At 45.1% G+C, this 15000-nt stretch overlaps 1 protein-coding gene across 1 annotated transcript in view; it reads left to right on the top strand.

Annotated features, from left to right (window-relative positions):
- The window catches only part of LOC138978264 (cilia- and flagella-associated protein 74-like), an 80317-nt gene that overhangs the window by 57691 nt on the left and 7626 nt on the right, over positions 1-15000 (top strand). The window contains exons 30-38 of the mRNA XM_070350929.1: positions 5797-5963; positions 6892-7017; positions 8245-8410; positions 8781-8900; positions 9915-10070; positions 10524-10653; positions 11180-11245; positions 12179-12267; positions 13828-13957. Coding sequence (XP_070207030.1) covers positions 5797-5963; positions 6892-7017; positions 8245-8410; positions 8781-8900; positions 9915-10070; positions 10524-10653; positions 11180-11245; positions 12179-12267; positions 13828-13957 — 1150 coding nt within the window. The remainder of the gene's footprint in view (positions 1-5796; positions 5964-6891; positions 7018-8244; positions 8411-8780; positions 8901-9914; positions 10071-10523; positions 10654-11179; positions 11246-12178; positions 12268-13827; positions 13958-15000) is intronic.

The raw sequence follows: 15000 nt of genomic DNA, 5'->3' as shown, positions 1-15000 counted from the left end.
GCGCTCTCTGAGCGCCCAGATTTCAGCACTTTCAGCAGTATTTTCGTCGACCAAGGCAGTACTGCTGTCTTTTCCTCCTGGTGTCGGGGATTCCCGTTCCCTGGGCAGGGTGCGTGTTCCTCCTTTGGCCACAGTCACGTCCGCTGACGTGCATGCGTCTTTTGATGGCAGCGACGGTTCTCTTCTGCGTTCTCAGGCCTCCTCTGGTGGTCGGCCTGTTAACGATCAAGGTATTTATTCTTCGTTAGTAGCCGGGTTCTCCGGCCAAAGCGAAGATCGTATACTGGAGAAAGTAGCCACGCCGGTACGCCGCGCCGTGAGTGAAAGCCATCCCAGTGTGATGCCGCTCCGTAAGCTCGAGCGGATAGCACAGGGGGTGAGCCCAGATACGTGTTTGGTCTCACCGAACAGGGGACTTGCGTTCGTTGTCACCACCGCATGGCGATCGGTAGGTGCGGCGTCGCAGCATTCCCCGCTTCCGTCCGCCAGGGCGGAAGCAGTCCCTAGGGACACACTGCGTTCGTTGTCACCACCGCATTGCGTTCGGTAGGTGCGGCGTAGCAGCATTCCCCGCTTCCGTCCGCCAGGGCGGAAGCAGTCCCTAGGGACACACTGCGTGGGTATCGCATCCCTCGCGTGTCGTCTCTTCCGGGCAACGCTTCGCCTGACTATAGTCAGGGCGGAAGTGTGTTGCCTGGTTGCACGGATGTGCGGGACTTTGAGTCGGATTTCGGTGCTTCCGTTCAGGAAGATGAAGATTCTGACTTCCGGATGCCGGTTAAACTTCCGCAAGCAATGGCTTTGGCAGCGGAAGTGGCTTCGCGGTATTTCGAGGAGGGTGTTGCAACATCTGTTGGTTTGTTTGCACAACCTCCTTCCGCTTTCGGGGATTTCCGTTTCTGTTCTGAGAAGCAGCAGTTCCGTTTTCGGGAATCCCCGTTGGTAGCGTTTGAGCTTTCTAAGCTACTAGCTACTGTTCAGCATGGCGGTGCGTTTCACGCTGTACTGCTGTTTACAGCTCTTGGTCTGGCTCCTGTTTCAGCGCGGCCTTACCTTGCTTCTTCGTGTTTAGCCTCAGCTTTGCCTGCTGGTTTGGCTAAGAAGTTTACACTGCCGCATAACTCAGTCAGGTTGATTGACTTGTTTGCCTTGCCTCGTTCCGGTCACACTGGAACTTGCAGTCGGCAAGATGGATACAGCAGAGACAGGGTTTTCCCATTTACGGAGATTTGTCTTTTGTCTTTGGAGGAGACTGGCTTACGCTTGCTTGAGTTTTTGTCTCTCTCTGAGTCCTTGCAGAGATCTCTGTCGAGATCTATCGCGTTGTCATTGGACTCATTCAAGTTTGGTGGCGATGTGGTAGAGAAAGACGTCGCTTGTCTGTTAGAGAAGACGGCTACAGTAGAACAGTACGTTATACTGAGTCCTCTCTCTTGCTCTGAGGGAATAAGCACCTGATCTTTTCGAGTTCGAAAACTTTGCAAAGTTTTTTTCTCGTGTTTATCTTCTCTGCGCTTGTCAACTTCGAGTTTTGTCGTGACGCACGGGAGATGGAAGTTATGACGCTTCTAGCCGCTTTGACTAAAGTCTACTGAGCAGCGGAGCCTCCCAGCGCTTTTATTTGCACATTCCGTGCACGCGGCAGGTTCTCCTTTCCCTCTAGGATTTAAGATTTAGAGTCACTTTTGAGTCACTTTAATCTTTTCCTTTTCAGAGGTTTGCTTGTCTGGTCAGCCATCGCTTGGCTCAGGTTACAAGTAAGAGGCGGATCTACTCCGCTTTGTTTTTGTGGCTCATCAGGGGAGTGTTCGCACGTTTGCTTTCCTCCCCATCTTCTGGGAGGAGCCGTGAACTGCTTCAGCTTGCCACTTTTGCCTCATTTAGGCAAGGTAACAAAGCTAAGCAAACACACTTAGGGTTAGACCCTCTGCCTTAGGCAGCTTTGTGGTAGGTACGCCCATCTATGGTGCGGCATATCTCTTATTTTTCACCTTCTCGGGTGAAGCTGCTAAGGCCGCTAATTTTTCGCCTCAGTGGCGGAAAAACAAGGCAAGCTGTTAAAACAATCTCGGCTTTTACGGTTTACGGAATCGCGCTTTCTCTTTAGAGTCATAAGCTTTGGGTTCCGACAAATCGCCAGAACATGTCCAAATTTTTGGCTCACATTCTGACTCAAAATCTCTATTAGGCTCGCTGAGCTACTGTACGTAGCCTCTCAGTCGGGTCTTTTCCGGCTAAGCCTACTCCTTGAGGCGACTTTCGCTGCGCAGCACAAAGGACTCGCTGAAATTCCTTAGTTTCAGCTTTTCTTTCTGAGAGGTTACGGAAAGAACTAAATCATCATCATGTGGCTAAACTTAGGTTTGGCACAGAAGTCTTGAGCATTGGGGTGGTTTTTCTCCCACACGCAAAAGACGGTGAGTTGTTGTTTATGTTTTGCCAGTAATGAATAGAATCACATTCCTTGAGGTCAGTGTTTCTACTTTGGCATTACGCCTTGCAGGGCTTTCTCCCGCGAGTTAACAGGCTACACTCTCGTTGTAGCCTTCACTGCGACGGCCCCTGGATTTTTCTTAAATTTGCAATGTGCTAGGAGTTTTCTCCTACATCGCAGAATGGTACGCATTTGTTCGCCCTGTTAGATTCTTTAGCCTTCTCGGCTAGGCCGTCGAAGTGACGTCACACGTGTCACAGTATGGCATACAGGCGCCCGGTTTTACCGCGCCTTCCCCTCTGTTTATCCGAAGGTTGAATCTTGGTTTTTCATTTCAGGGATTCAGCTTTGGGTACTTTCTCAGGTCTTTCTGCACGCTTTCTAAGCGTCAATTTAGGCTGAGCCAATTTTCGCTCAAAGGGCAGAGGGAGGGTACAGCTTACCTTCCCCTCAGCGATTTTTCCCAACTTTAGGTTTCTAGTACTTGATTTTCCAGTTAAGGAAACCTTGGTTTTATACGGAAGCCGTATTCTATCCCTAGGCCAGTTCTCTTACTTTGAGATTATTTTCTCAAGGTTTTTTGAACTGACTTCATGTAATGCCTCTAATGTTACGGTCATCGGGAAACTGAAATTTGAAGACGCTCACGCACCCTCTCTCGGGATGGGAGCTTAGTCTAAGAGCGTATCGGGTTACTGATATCCTCGCGTGCTTTTCCCATTTGCGGGCTGGGCTATCATAGTACTAGCATGCAATCAGGTTTTCAATACTCCTTACGTTTCACTCCTGATTTTGCAATAGGGAAAATTTACCCTCATCTTTGTAGCCTCGGCTTAGTTTTTTTCGTTTTTCAGCAAAGGCCGCAATTCGGTCTCGTTCTGACCACCGAGGTTAAGCGTCATCGGTCTCGGTTGCTACCGGGACGGGTGACCGTTTTTGAATATGGGCCTTTCAGGCATTCTTTCTGACTTTCAAGCTGTGGCCTTATGGCTTCAGCTATTGTACTGCTGTTTACTCTCACTCGAACTCAGTGGCGCTTTGCTCCCGCGAGGCATTCTTTTCCGGTTAACAGAAGTTCGCCCTCTTTATTTCAAGCCACGGTGTAGGGAGATGGGTACTTTGCTCTCTCTGACACCACTCCCTTAGCCATCGAGGACAATGGTTGTCTTCTCTGGGCTTGTTTTCCTATCAGAGCTTCATCCTTTTATTTGAAGGGATCAGTGGTATTCTGTCACACTCCCGCAAACGGGTCCTTCCTCCTCACTTGTTAGCCTTTTGAGATAAGGCAGTAAGGTGAAGGAAAAGGGGGGGGGGGGGGGGGGGGGAGTGTATTTTGTATCTTGGACTATTCTCTTTTGAGCTCTGTCCAGATGGTTTGTTAGAACATGGGCCTATTTCTGTGCCTTACGCGAATTAGGCTATGCTTCTCCCTAATCTTGTCAGTGTGACTTGTTTAGCTCGCATCATAAGATGACAGGTCTCTTTTCTCAGAGAGACCATATACTGGATGGGGTTCAATACGAAAGACCACTTCAAGACAAGTCTGGGTCTTTTGGTTTCAGAGTTTTAATGCTCCACAGGTTTTGAACCGCTGCATTCTGCTAGCCTTCATAAACATTACGTGAAACGTTCTTTCTTTTCTCCTAGCTGCAGCGCGCAGAGGTAGTGAGATTCACACACTCTTTGGCTTACAGTGTTATGTAGGTTTCAATAGAGGCTCTCTACCTCACTCTGTTTCTGTCCAGACTTTTTGTCAGGCATCAACAACTAGGACAACCATCTCTGATGGTTTTTATAGTTTTCCTCTTTCTAAGATTCTTGCCATAGGCGATCCATTGTTATGAATCTGATCAGTTATCTCATTATGCTCCTTCCTGTCCTTTACAGGAGGTTTAAAGGTTCATAAGCGAAACTACTCTTATCGTTTTTGATCACAAGGGTAGACAGGTTCTTATCTACGTTGGTGTTCAAATTAGTAGGATATCCCGAGGTCCTTGACTTCTTCTACTGGATATCGTAGGAGCTCTCTATCATCCTTTACCTGCGTGGCTTTTGCAGCGCGCGGCGTTACGGTTCTAACGCGCTTCAAGCAATGGTTGCAGCTGGGTATATTTTTTTGCCTAGCTTATAGATTGAGCAGCCCACCGCCTTTATTAGCAATCTGCATTTATGTGAGTTGGGATAAGAATGTAATTTAATTATAAATTTTAATAATAAATTTTAATTTGATTATATACTTACCCAACTCACATAGTGAATACCCTCCCACCTGCCCCGCTTTTGAGGGTTTTGTGGTTTCCTAAAAAAAGAGGGGTTTTTCTGTTCGCTTTCGATCGTATGAGTATGATTCAAAGATGGCGGCAAGGTCAGGAAGTCACGCGAGACTTCGTTATATTAAAGGGTCAAGGTCGCTCTTTTTTTTAGGGTTACCTCCCCTTGTTACCAAGGTGATGATTCAGCGTCCTAGCACTAGACTGAAGTAAATTGCATTTATGTGAGTTGGGTAAGTATATAATCAAATTAAAATTTATTATTAAAATTTATAATTTGCTCACTCTTTTGAAGCAACACAACTTTTTCACAAGTTAGCGTTATTTCTTTCTAAACATCTGTTATGTTGGAACTGTTGTTGATGATCTTGTTTCTTGTGATGCAGAATTATAAGATGATGGTGAAAAGAGTAAGAAAACAATACCACCTTGAAAGTCAAGAATTGCTTTGATTTTTGACGGGTGCAGTGGCGTGGTGGTAAGACGTCGGCCTCCTAATTGGGAGGTCGTGAGCTCGAAACCCGGTCGCTGCTGCCTGGTGGGTTAAGAATGGAGATTTTTTGGATCTCCCAGGTCAACTTATGTGCAGACCTGCTAGTGACTTAACCCCCTTCGTGTGTACACACAAGCACAAGACCAAGTACGTGCGCACAGAAAAAATCCTGTAATCCATGTCACAGTTCGGTGGGTTATAGAAACACAAAAATACCCAGCATGCCTCCTCCAAAATCGGCGTATGCTGGCTGAATGGCGGGGTAAAAACGGTCATACACGTGAAAATCCACTCGTGCTAAAAACATGAGTGAACGTGGGAGTCTAAGCCCATGAACAAAGAAGAAGAAGAAGCTTTGATTTTTTTTCTCTCTGCTTCATGACTAGCATTCACAGAATGCCTGTAAATATTACGTTTAAATGATCACTTGGCTCGTTTTGGAAATAAGTGGTTAAAAATCCTTATAAAAGTGTTTGGAAAAATGGGAACTCGATTCCCACTTGGTAATTTTCTTTTCATTATTTGGCTTCTGTAGTATTGTTCTTTTAGTCTATTCCTGCCTCTTGTAACGATGAAGTGAACAATTGTGATTATTGCAGAAAGCAGCCCTTGCAAAGGGAGGTAAGCAACAAAAGGGAAGTCAATCCTCACCAGGGAAAGGCAAGGGAGGCAAGCAAAGTGGATCTCAACCAGCTGGTTCAGGGTCCAGCACTGTGTCCAAACCTCGCCTGATTACTCCCCCTGATCCCAACGCCATCGCTAAGGAGTAAGATATGTGTTTGTCTTTGTAAGTGTCCCTGCATGAGGACACTAGGCATACATGGGTTCATTTTCATTTGTTTTTCATTGACCTTGATTTTTTTATTTAATAAACAGTAGTAAAACTTGACTTTTTTCTCTGAATGTGGTGAGGTAGCACAAACAAATCAAATCTGAATGCATTCTTACCTGTACCTTACACATTACCTTAACCTGGTTGCACCCAAATTATTCAATAGATTTTGGTATAGTTCTGGTAGTACACTTGAACCTGTCCTTGCGACCACCTTTGTGTAGCAACCACCTGTATATAGCGGTCAGTCCCTTGAACCTGTCCTTGCCACCACCTTTGTGTAGCAACCACCTGTATAATTATAGCGGTCAGTCCCTTGAACCTGTCCTTGCGACCACCTTTGTGTAGCAAGCACCTGTATATAGCGGTCAGTCCCTTGAACCTGTCCTTGCGACCACCTTTGTGTAGCAAGCACCTGTATATAGCGGTCAGTTCCTTGAACCTGTCCTTGCGACCACCTTTGTGTAGCAACCACCTGTATATAGCGGTCAGTCCCTTGAACCTGTCCTTGCCACCACCTTTGTGTAGCAACCACCTGTATATAGCGGTCAGTCCCTTGAACCTGTCCTTAAGACCACCTTTGTGTAGCAAGCACCTGTATATAGCGGTCAGTCCCTCGAACCTGTCCTTGCGACCACCTTTGTGTAGCAAGCACCTGTATATAGCGGTCAGTCCCTTGAACCTGTCCTTGCGACCACCTTTGTGTAGCAAGCACCTGTATATAGCGGTCAGTCCCTTGAACCTGTCCTTGCGACCACCTTTCTGTAGCAAGCACCTGTATATAGCGGTCAGTCCCTTTGGTGGTCATCATAGACAGGTTCAACAGGTCATAGTTTTGTATTTTATGATTAATTATTTGCAGGTCTCCAGAATTTAAAGCAGCCATCTGTTCCCTGCTGCCCCAGTTCAAGGGCAGCTTCCGTACCATCGTCATTCCTTGCTACGTGGCGACTGGTGCCACTGGTAACCCTGGAGATCTGCCCTACAGGTGAGGTCTTGCTTTACACTGACAATTTGTTTTAAACAGTGGACAGTCTAAATTAATAATTGGTTGGTTGTAAAAGGGGGTTCCACTGACTGTAGTTGTCTAAACGATGACTCTTAAAGGTTTTTCAGAGCTTATCTTTCTTTCTTTATTTGGTGTTTAACGTCGTTTTCAACCACGAAGGTTATATCGCAACGGGGAAAGGGGGGAGATGGGATAGAGCCACTTGTCAATTGTTTCTTGTTCACAAAAGCACTAATCAAAACTTTGCTCCAGGGGCTTGCAACGTAGTACAATGTATTAACTTACTGGAAGAATGCAAGTTTCCAGTACAAAGGACTTAACATTTCTTACATACTGCTTGACTAAAATCTTTACAAAAATTGACTATATTCTATACAAGAAACACTTAACAAGGGTAAAAAGAGAAACAGAATCCGTTAGTCGCCTCTTACGACATGCTGGGGAGCATCGGGTCAATTCTTCCCCCTAACCCGCGGGGGGTGGGGGAGCATCGGGTAAATTCTTCCCCCTAACCCGCGGGGGGTGGGGGAGCATCGGGTAAATTCTTCCCCCTAACCCGCGGGGGGTGGGGGAGCATCGGGTAAATTCTTCCCCCTAACCCGCGGGGGGTAGAGCTCAGCTCACCTTGCAGTGAGACCTCGCCACTGACTTTGATGAAAATGATGATAACTATGATGATGATTATGATGGCAATGACGATGATGCTTGTGATAACTATAAGTCAAGACAACACTCTTTTTGTTTGTGTGCTGCATCCGCCTCGAATAGCATTAGCTGCTGAAGAGACAATAACAGCCTTGTTTACTCATACGATTTCGACGAATTTTGTACGCCAAGTTTCCAAGAATATGATAAATACGTTCGTTGATAAGAAAGTACGACGATTAGAACAATAGAATTTTTTTTTTTAATTTAAAATTTATTACGTCTCTAAATTGAATGTGGGTTGTGAACACCATTGGATAAAATTCGGTTTGCTTCGGCTAGCGCTTATGATTGGTCTAAATTTTTACAGGACGACACGTGATCCGACGACAATTTCACTTAGCTAACAGTTTTACGTTGGTCATATGATTAACAAGCACCTCTACCTGGTAAGAAAATACACTAAGTGTCTGTGGAAAATACACCAACTGTTCCAATTAGGTAAACAGGTCTGCAATAAACAAATTGATAACTAACCAACCAACTTTTGTTTGTGTGCAGCATTCACAACACCCTGTACCTAGAGGTCCACTGCCCTGTGGTCAAGCCAGAGCTAGTGGTCATCTCGGACAATGGTAACAACACCATTCACTTTGGGGAAGTGTCCATCGGTCAGCACTCCTCGCGCTCCATTACGCTCCAGAACATCTCTGAAAAAGCTGTGGAGGTAACTTGAAGTGTGTGCCTGTCTGAGTGAGTTCTGGTTTCTTTTCTTCTGGCCTGGACTGGAATGAGCAAATAGTTTTATGGTGAAATGATATGTGTGTGTGTGTGTGTGTGTGTGTGTGTGTGTGTGTGTGTGTGAGAGGAGGAGGAGGAGGAGGGAATGTATGTGTGAGAGAGAGGGAGCTCTAGGTCGTGATTGTGTGTGTGTTTGTTTGTGCTTGTGTGTTTGTGTGTGTGTGTGTGTGTGTGTGTGTGTGTGTGTGTGTGTGTGTGTGTGTGTGTGTGAGAGAGAGAGAGTTGGTGAACGAGTGAGCTTTTGTTGCTGGTCGATACTCTGTTATCTCTGATGTATTTTCTCGTTTTGTCAACAGTTGCGTTCTTCCATAGTGAACACAGCAGGGCCATTCCTGATGCTGAATGCGCTGAGAGTGCTGGACCCTGGCGCCACTCACACCATGAACATCTCCTTTACGCCTAACGGCGGCCGAGTTGTGAGTATCTCTCAAAGTCCTTATCAGGATCTAATGTTTTAATATACATTTGTGACAAGCTTTGATGTTTGTATGAGGAATTGTGTAGTAAACCCTAGTGGAGATACAGTGGAACCCCCAAGTTAAGACCCTTTTTTTTTAATTTCTGTTAATAGCCTCTGTTAATTTACCTCCATTTTAAGACTCCTTCCTTTTCCAGGCCTGAATGTCTCAGAATGTTGGAGGTCTTTAAAGGGGGGTTCCACTGTAGCCGAGTCGGTCGCTAACTGCCATGGCTTCCAAACCAGTTTGTCGCCATTGGCATGGGTTGGAATCTTGGGTTAGGCCAGGAATTTATTTCCAAGAGTCAAATCCATGCACATTATCCTTGTGCGTTGGTGTTAACGTACTGGCTCTGCCACCAAGATTTAGGGTACAGTTCCCTCATGACCTCCCCCAGGGGGACCTGGCCCCCATTCCACGCCCCCCCCCCCCCCCCCCCCCCCACCAGGCGAGAGATCCCAAGTTCACAGCGAAAGACTTAGTTGTGTGGAAAACACAAATGCACACATGCAGAAAAAAAGGGGGGAAAATGGGAAGCACCCTACTGTTTGGCAGCTTCCCAAAGGAAAAAGCAAATAAAATTCTCATGAGGGTAGCCTCACAGGACTAGATGATACTGATACCTGCATGATTTACTTTACTGTGTTGGATGTTTTCGTGTACAGTCCTGCAACTGCATGACTGAAACTAATATATCCATTTGTTAATTCTGAGATGGTGTGACCTCAGTGTTGGAACAAGTAAGACAGTGAACAGAAATGTTAACAAACAATGCAGTAATGTAACACCATTCTGCATTTGCCAGTTTACCCAATGAATTATTTGAGTGGAATTACAGGTTAAACTTCCAAGAAAGTGTATTGATATCTCAAGAAAACTAATTTGCTAGGTTTTATGGAAGATTTTCCATCTTCATTTAGCAAATGAATAATATTGAAAATACATGTAAGTGACTCTATCCTTTGTCCACAGTTCCGAGAATCCCTGGAGATCAGAACAGACACGTCTGTCCTTCATTTGACCTTGGCCGGACATGGCGTCAGTCCTCTTGTCAACCTGAGCGTGGAGAACAACCTGTTTGACCTGGGGGCTGTGCTGGTCAATGAATATTGTGAAAAAATCTTCAAGGTGAGTATTTGTGCAGGTTTTTTTTTTTTTTTTAAATAATCTGTGTGTGTGTAGTCGGGAAATGGGCGGATGAACATTATCTTTGCTGGAATTTGAAAGTATACATATGGATCATTTAGCAGGAAAATCAAGAAACTATGATGTAGAATTTTGGGAATGTTTCGTCACTTATCATTTTTTATATTCAGCTTTGGGCAGCTGGGAGCATTTGCCCATCTAGCTTTCATTCTGTCTATTCTTCCATCTGTCTGTTTTTTTGTCTGTCTTAATTCCCTCTCTCTCTCTCTCTCTCTCTCTCTCTCTCTCTCTCTCTCTCTCTCTCTCTCTCTCCCTCCCCTCTACCCTTGCCACCTTCCTGGGATTCACAATTTCTTGCATGGTGTGTGGTAGTGACCTTGCATCCATGTCCCTCCTCAGTGTCTAAAACAGCTGTTTTGTTGACTGTATGTTCAGATGGAGAACACATCGTCCCTGGCTATAGACTACGTGATCAAGCTGGACAGTCTGTCAGCGTGGCGACACGACAAGGCCCAGGCTTTACCGCACTTCGTCAAACCGCAATCCAGTGTCAAGAATTTTGTTGGTATGTGTCTCTCGGCTTTCCTTCCCCCTGCCCTGCATCCCCCTACTCTTTTGCCTTGTATAGAAAAGGGAAAGAGGGGGGGGGGGGGGGGGGTTGAAGGTGAATGGGGAGTAAGAATTTACTTGAAGAGTCCTCCTTCCCTTTTATCGTTTGCTTCTGATATACACCCACATGTGCACACCACTTATATTAAACCCCCTCACACAAGAACAACACATATGCCTGCTCACATGTGCTCACGCATGCACACACACATGCACGCACACAACACAAACCCACACACAAACATACACACGCACACACAACACAAACACACACACAAACATACACACGCACACACAAACACACATGCACACACACACTCATCAAAGTACTGGGTTTTTTTTTACTGCCATTTTTGCTTCCATTAGACAATTATAGCAGGATATCCTCTGCAGTACATGTATTTAGTTGTGAGGGGAAAATGCATGCCTGGTACCCTAATCTGTTCACTGGATTTTGATGGTGTTTTGTTCTTTGATTTCAGGAGCACAAAACTTCAATGGGCGCAGTGTGTTTGACTTTGTGCCATCGGAAGGAAGCATACCAGCAGGTCAGTGTATGCTCGTCATCTAGCTGTTGTGACTTTAATTGTGAAGTAAACCCCAATGGAGACAGCTGAGTCGGAAGAGTAATGGCTTCATGATTGTCTACTATAATTCACCATTATTATTTTGACATTATTTCAAACTTGTTATATTGCAATCGTCCTCCAAATTCCATTTGCTTTTAAGAGTACGCTCATAAGCCTAGCTTGTTGTGCTCCATGTTCCTTATTTCATGTATGCGGCAATATTCCAATGAAATTTAAACCAAGAGTAATGGCTTCCAAACCAGACGTTTGTTGCCACAATTGGCGTTGGTTGGAATCTTGGGTTAGTCCAGGAATTTATTTCCAAGAGTCAAATTCGTGGCAAGTCTCCTTGTGCGCATGCATGTGCACGATAAAGATCCCAAGCTCACAACAAAAGTCTTAGTGAATGGAAAACACGATAATGCAGCACACATGCGGAAAAAAAGGAGGGAAAATGGGTACAGCCCTTCTTTTTGGCAGCTTTAATTGCTTTCCCAAAGAAGGAAGCATACCGGCAGGTCAGTGTATGCTCGTCATCTAGCTGTTCTTAATTGAATCGTCAGACTTTGTTGGCAGGTAGATAAGAAAAGATATATTAGTCTTTAATCTCTTGAACATTATTGGCACTGGGTTTTGACATGTCTGCTCGATATGTTTAGTCTTTCTTTCTTTATTTGGTGTTTAACGTCGTTTTCAACCACGAAGGTTATATCGCGACGAATATGTTTAGTTCCTCTTTCGAAAACTCTTTTTTGAAAACATGTTATCGGAACTGATAAGACATAGTGACAGTCTATCAACATGTTTACATCTGGCCTCACCTTCAAGAAATACAACTCTTCTGCTGCCCTTAAAAATTAACCTTAACTGAGGAATTTCTGTAAAACGTCGATTATATTGTATTGCTTTCAGGGGAGACAAAGGAGATCATGGTGACCTTTGCACCCGACCACGAGTCTCCTTACTACAGTGACGGAGTGCACATCGAGCTCTTCAGTGAGGTAGACATTGTGTAATCATCTGTCTGTCTGTCTGTCTGTCTCTCTGTCTGTCTCTCTGTCTGTCTGACTTCGAGTGTACATGGAGCTCTCAAGTCAGGTAGACCTTGTGTGATCATCTGTCCATCAGTCTGTCTCTGTCTGTCTGTCTGTCTGTCTGTCCCTCTTGGTCTCTCTGTTTGTCTGTCTGTCTGTCTGTCTGTCTGTCTGTCTGTCTGACTTTGAGTCGCCTTACTACAGTGACGGCGTGCACATAGAGCTCTTCAGTGAGGTAGACCTTGTGTGATCATCTGTCTGTCTGTCTGTCTGTCTGTCTGTCTCTCTGTCTGTCTCTCTGTCTGTCTCTCTGTCTGATTTCGAGTCGCCTTACTACAGTGACGGAGTGCACAGCATAGAGCTCTTCAGTGAGGTAGACCTTGTGTGATCATCTGTCTGTCTGTCTCTCTGTCTGTCTCTCTGTCTGTCTCTCTGTCTGTCTCTCTGTCTGTCTGACTTCGAGTGTACATGGAGCTCTCAAGTCAGGTAGACCTTGTGTGATCATCTGTCCATCAGTCTGTCTCTGTCTGTCTGTCTCTCTGTCTGTCTGTCTGTCTGTCTGTCTGTCTGTCCCTCTTGGTCTGTCTGTCTGTCTGTCTGTCTGTCTGTCTGACTTCGAGTCACCTTACTACAGTGACGGCGTGCACATAGAGCTCTTCAGTGAGGTAGACCTTGTGTGATCATCTGTCTGTCTGTCTGTCTGTCTCTCTGTCTGTCTGTCTGTCTGTCTGTCTGTCTGTCTGTCTGTCTGTCTGTCTGTCTGACTTCGAGTCGCCTTACTACAGTGACGGCGTGCACATAGAGCTCTTCAGTGAGGTAGACCTTGTGTGATCATCTGTCCATCAGTCTGCCTGTCTGTCTGTCTTTCAAACATCAGGTCTGGAGTTACTTTTCCGCCTGTTCGTCTTTGTGATTTATGCTGGGTCTCAGTCTTAAAATGGAGGTCATTATTTACAGAGGTTATTAACAGAAAATCTGAAACAGCAACTTGTCTTAAAAGGGGGTGAGTCAGTCTTAAAGTCAAAAATGGGGTTATGCTGCTTATTCATTACTCAAAACTTTGGGGCGGGGATGTAGCTCAGTCGGTAGCGCGCTGGATTTGTATCCAGTTGGCCGCTGTCAGCGTGAGTTTGTCCCCACGTTCGGCGAGAGATTTATTTCTCAGGGTCAACTTTGTGTGCAGACTGTCCTCGGTGTCCGAACACCCCTGTGTGTACACGCAAGCACAAGACCAAGTGCGCACGAAAAAGATCCTGTAATCCATGTCAGAGTTCGGTGGGTTATAGAAACACGAAAATACCCAGCATGCTTCCTCCGAAAGCGGCGTATGGCTGCCTAAATGGTGGGGTAAAAACGGTCATACACGTAAAAGCCGTGGGAGTTTCATCCCATGAACGAACAAACAAATAAACAAACAAACAAACAAACAAACAAACAAACAAACAAACAAACTCAAAACTTCATTTTTCAAGACTTGTTTTATCTTTTTTTCCTCACTCGGTTCAACCGCTTCCGTTTATTCCACAGGAGGAGAGTCACTTTTTCCAAGTGTGCGGCCAAGCGCGAACACACGTCATGTTCATGGAGGGAGGAGATCCCCTGTACCCTGACATAGAGTCTCTCAGCGTCGCCCCCACTGTCACAAAAGGGGAGGAAGGTATGTCCATACTTGTGAAGACTTTTCATTTTTCATTTCATTTTCAAAACACTGAGTCTCAGTGGGTATTAAAAATAATTGGTCTCAGTTCGCTGTCATGAAAAGGCTTGCTGAAGCGTTTATGGCGTTTTTTATGATCCGACAACTTTTACCAATCTTTTTAATATCCAGTGAGCTGAGGCTCGTCATGTAACCTCTACATAAAACATTGTTTACACTGAAAAGTGTCACAACAGATCACGCTCTCTAAAGGGCAATATTATGTTCCTGCTTTCTAAATGAACTTGTTTTTAACACTTTCGCGACGGGAGGTGACTATATTAGTAATAGTGCTGCAACGCCCACGGACGGGAAGTGACTATTTTAGTATTAGACATACAAGGTACACGACTCGTGATTGCTTCCCGGTTTTTTAAGCTTGCAGTAAATTGAGTTGTTTCCCTTGACACACTTGGTGTGCCCTTCCGCCATATGTAAAATTAGCCTGGTTTGTGCGGTTTTTTCGAGAAAAAAAATGAATCAAAGGCGAGCCTTGTCACGGGAGGAGATTCTCCGGATGTTGGATCTTGAGGACCCTGTAGATCATGATTCCGACGTGTTGTTTTCGCCTCAAGAAAGCGATAATAGCAGTGATATTGAGGAAGAAACAGTCCCGTTGTTGCTGCTAGTATGAGTCGGCAAACTACACGTGTTAGGGTGGTACTGCATGAATCTTCGAATGTGTAGTTGCAAGGGGGGCGTGGCAGCACTGATAACAATGGATGGCTGGAGCCTAATCCTTTTGGAAATGTTCATAGGTGTACAGTTGGGACTTTGTTGTGAAAATGTGGCTTATATTCAATATGGATTACCTAGACATCATTTGGTGAGTGTCACAGTTTTGTTTCATTTGAGTCAGGATGTTGTGAGTGAATGCGGGATTTGCTTGTTTTTTTTCTTTGTACTGTCTCCTTATTTCTGTGTAGAATTTTAACAATATTTCAGCTAATTCATAGGTTTTACACCTTGTTTGGTTATAAAATTATTCATAATACTTTCTGTTA

This window comes from Littorina saxatilis, linkage group LG10, assembly GCF_037325665.1.
Source record: "Littorina saxatilis isolate snail1 linkage group LG10, US_GU_Lsax_2.0, whole genome shotgun sequence".
Lineage (NCBI taxonomy): Eukaryota > Metazoa > Mollusca > Gastropoda > Littorinimorpha > Littorinidae > Littorina > Littorina saxatilis.
Note: the sequence above shows the minus strand (reverse complement) of the source record. Positions and strands in the feature narration are given on the sequence as shown.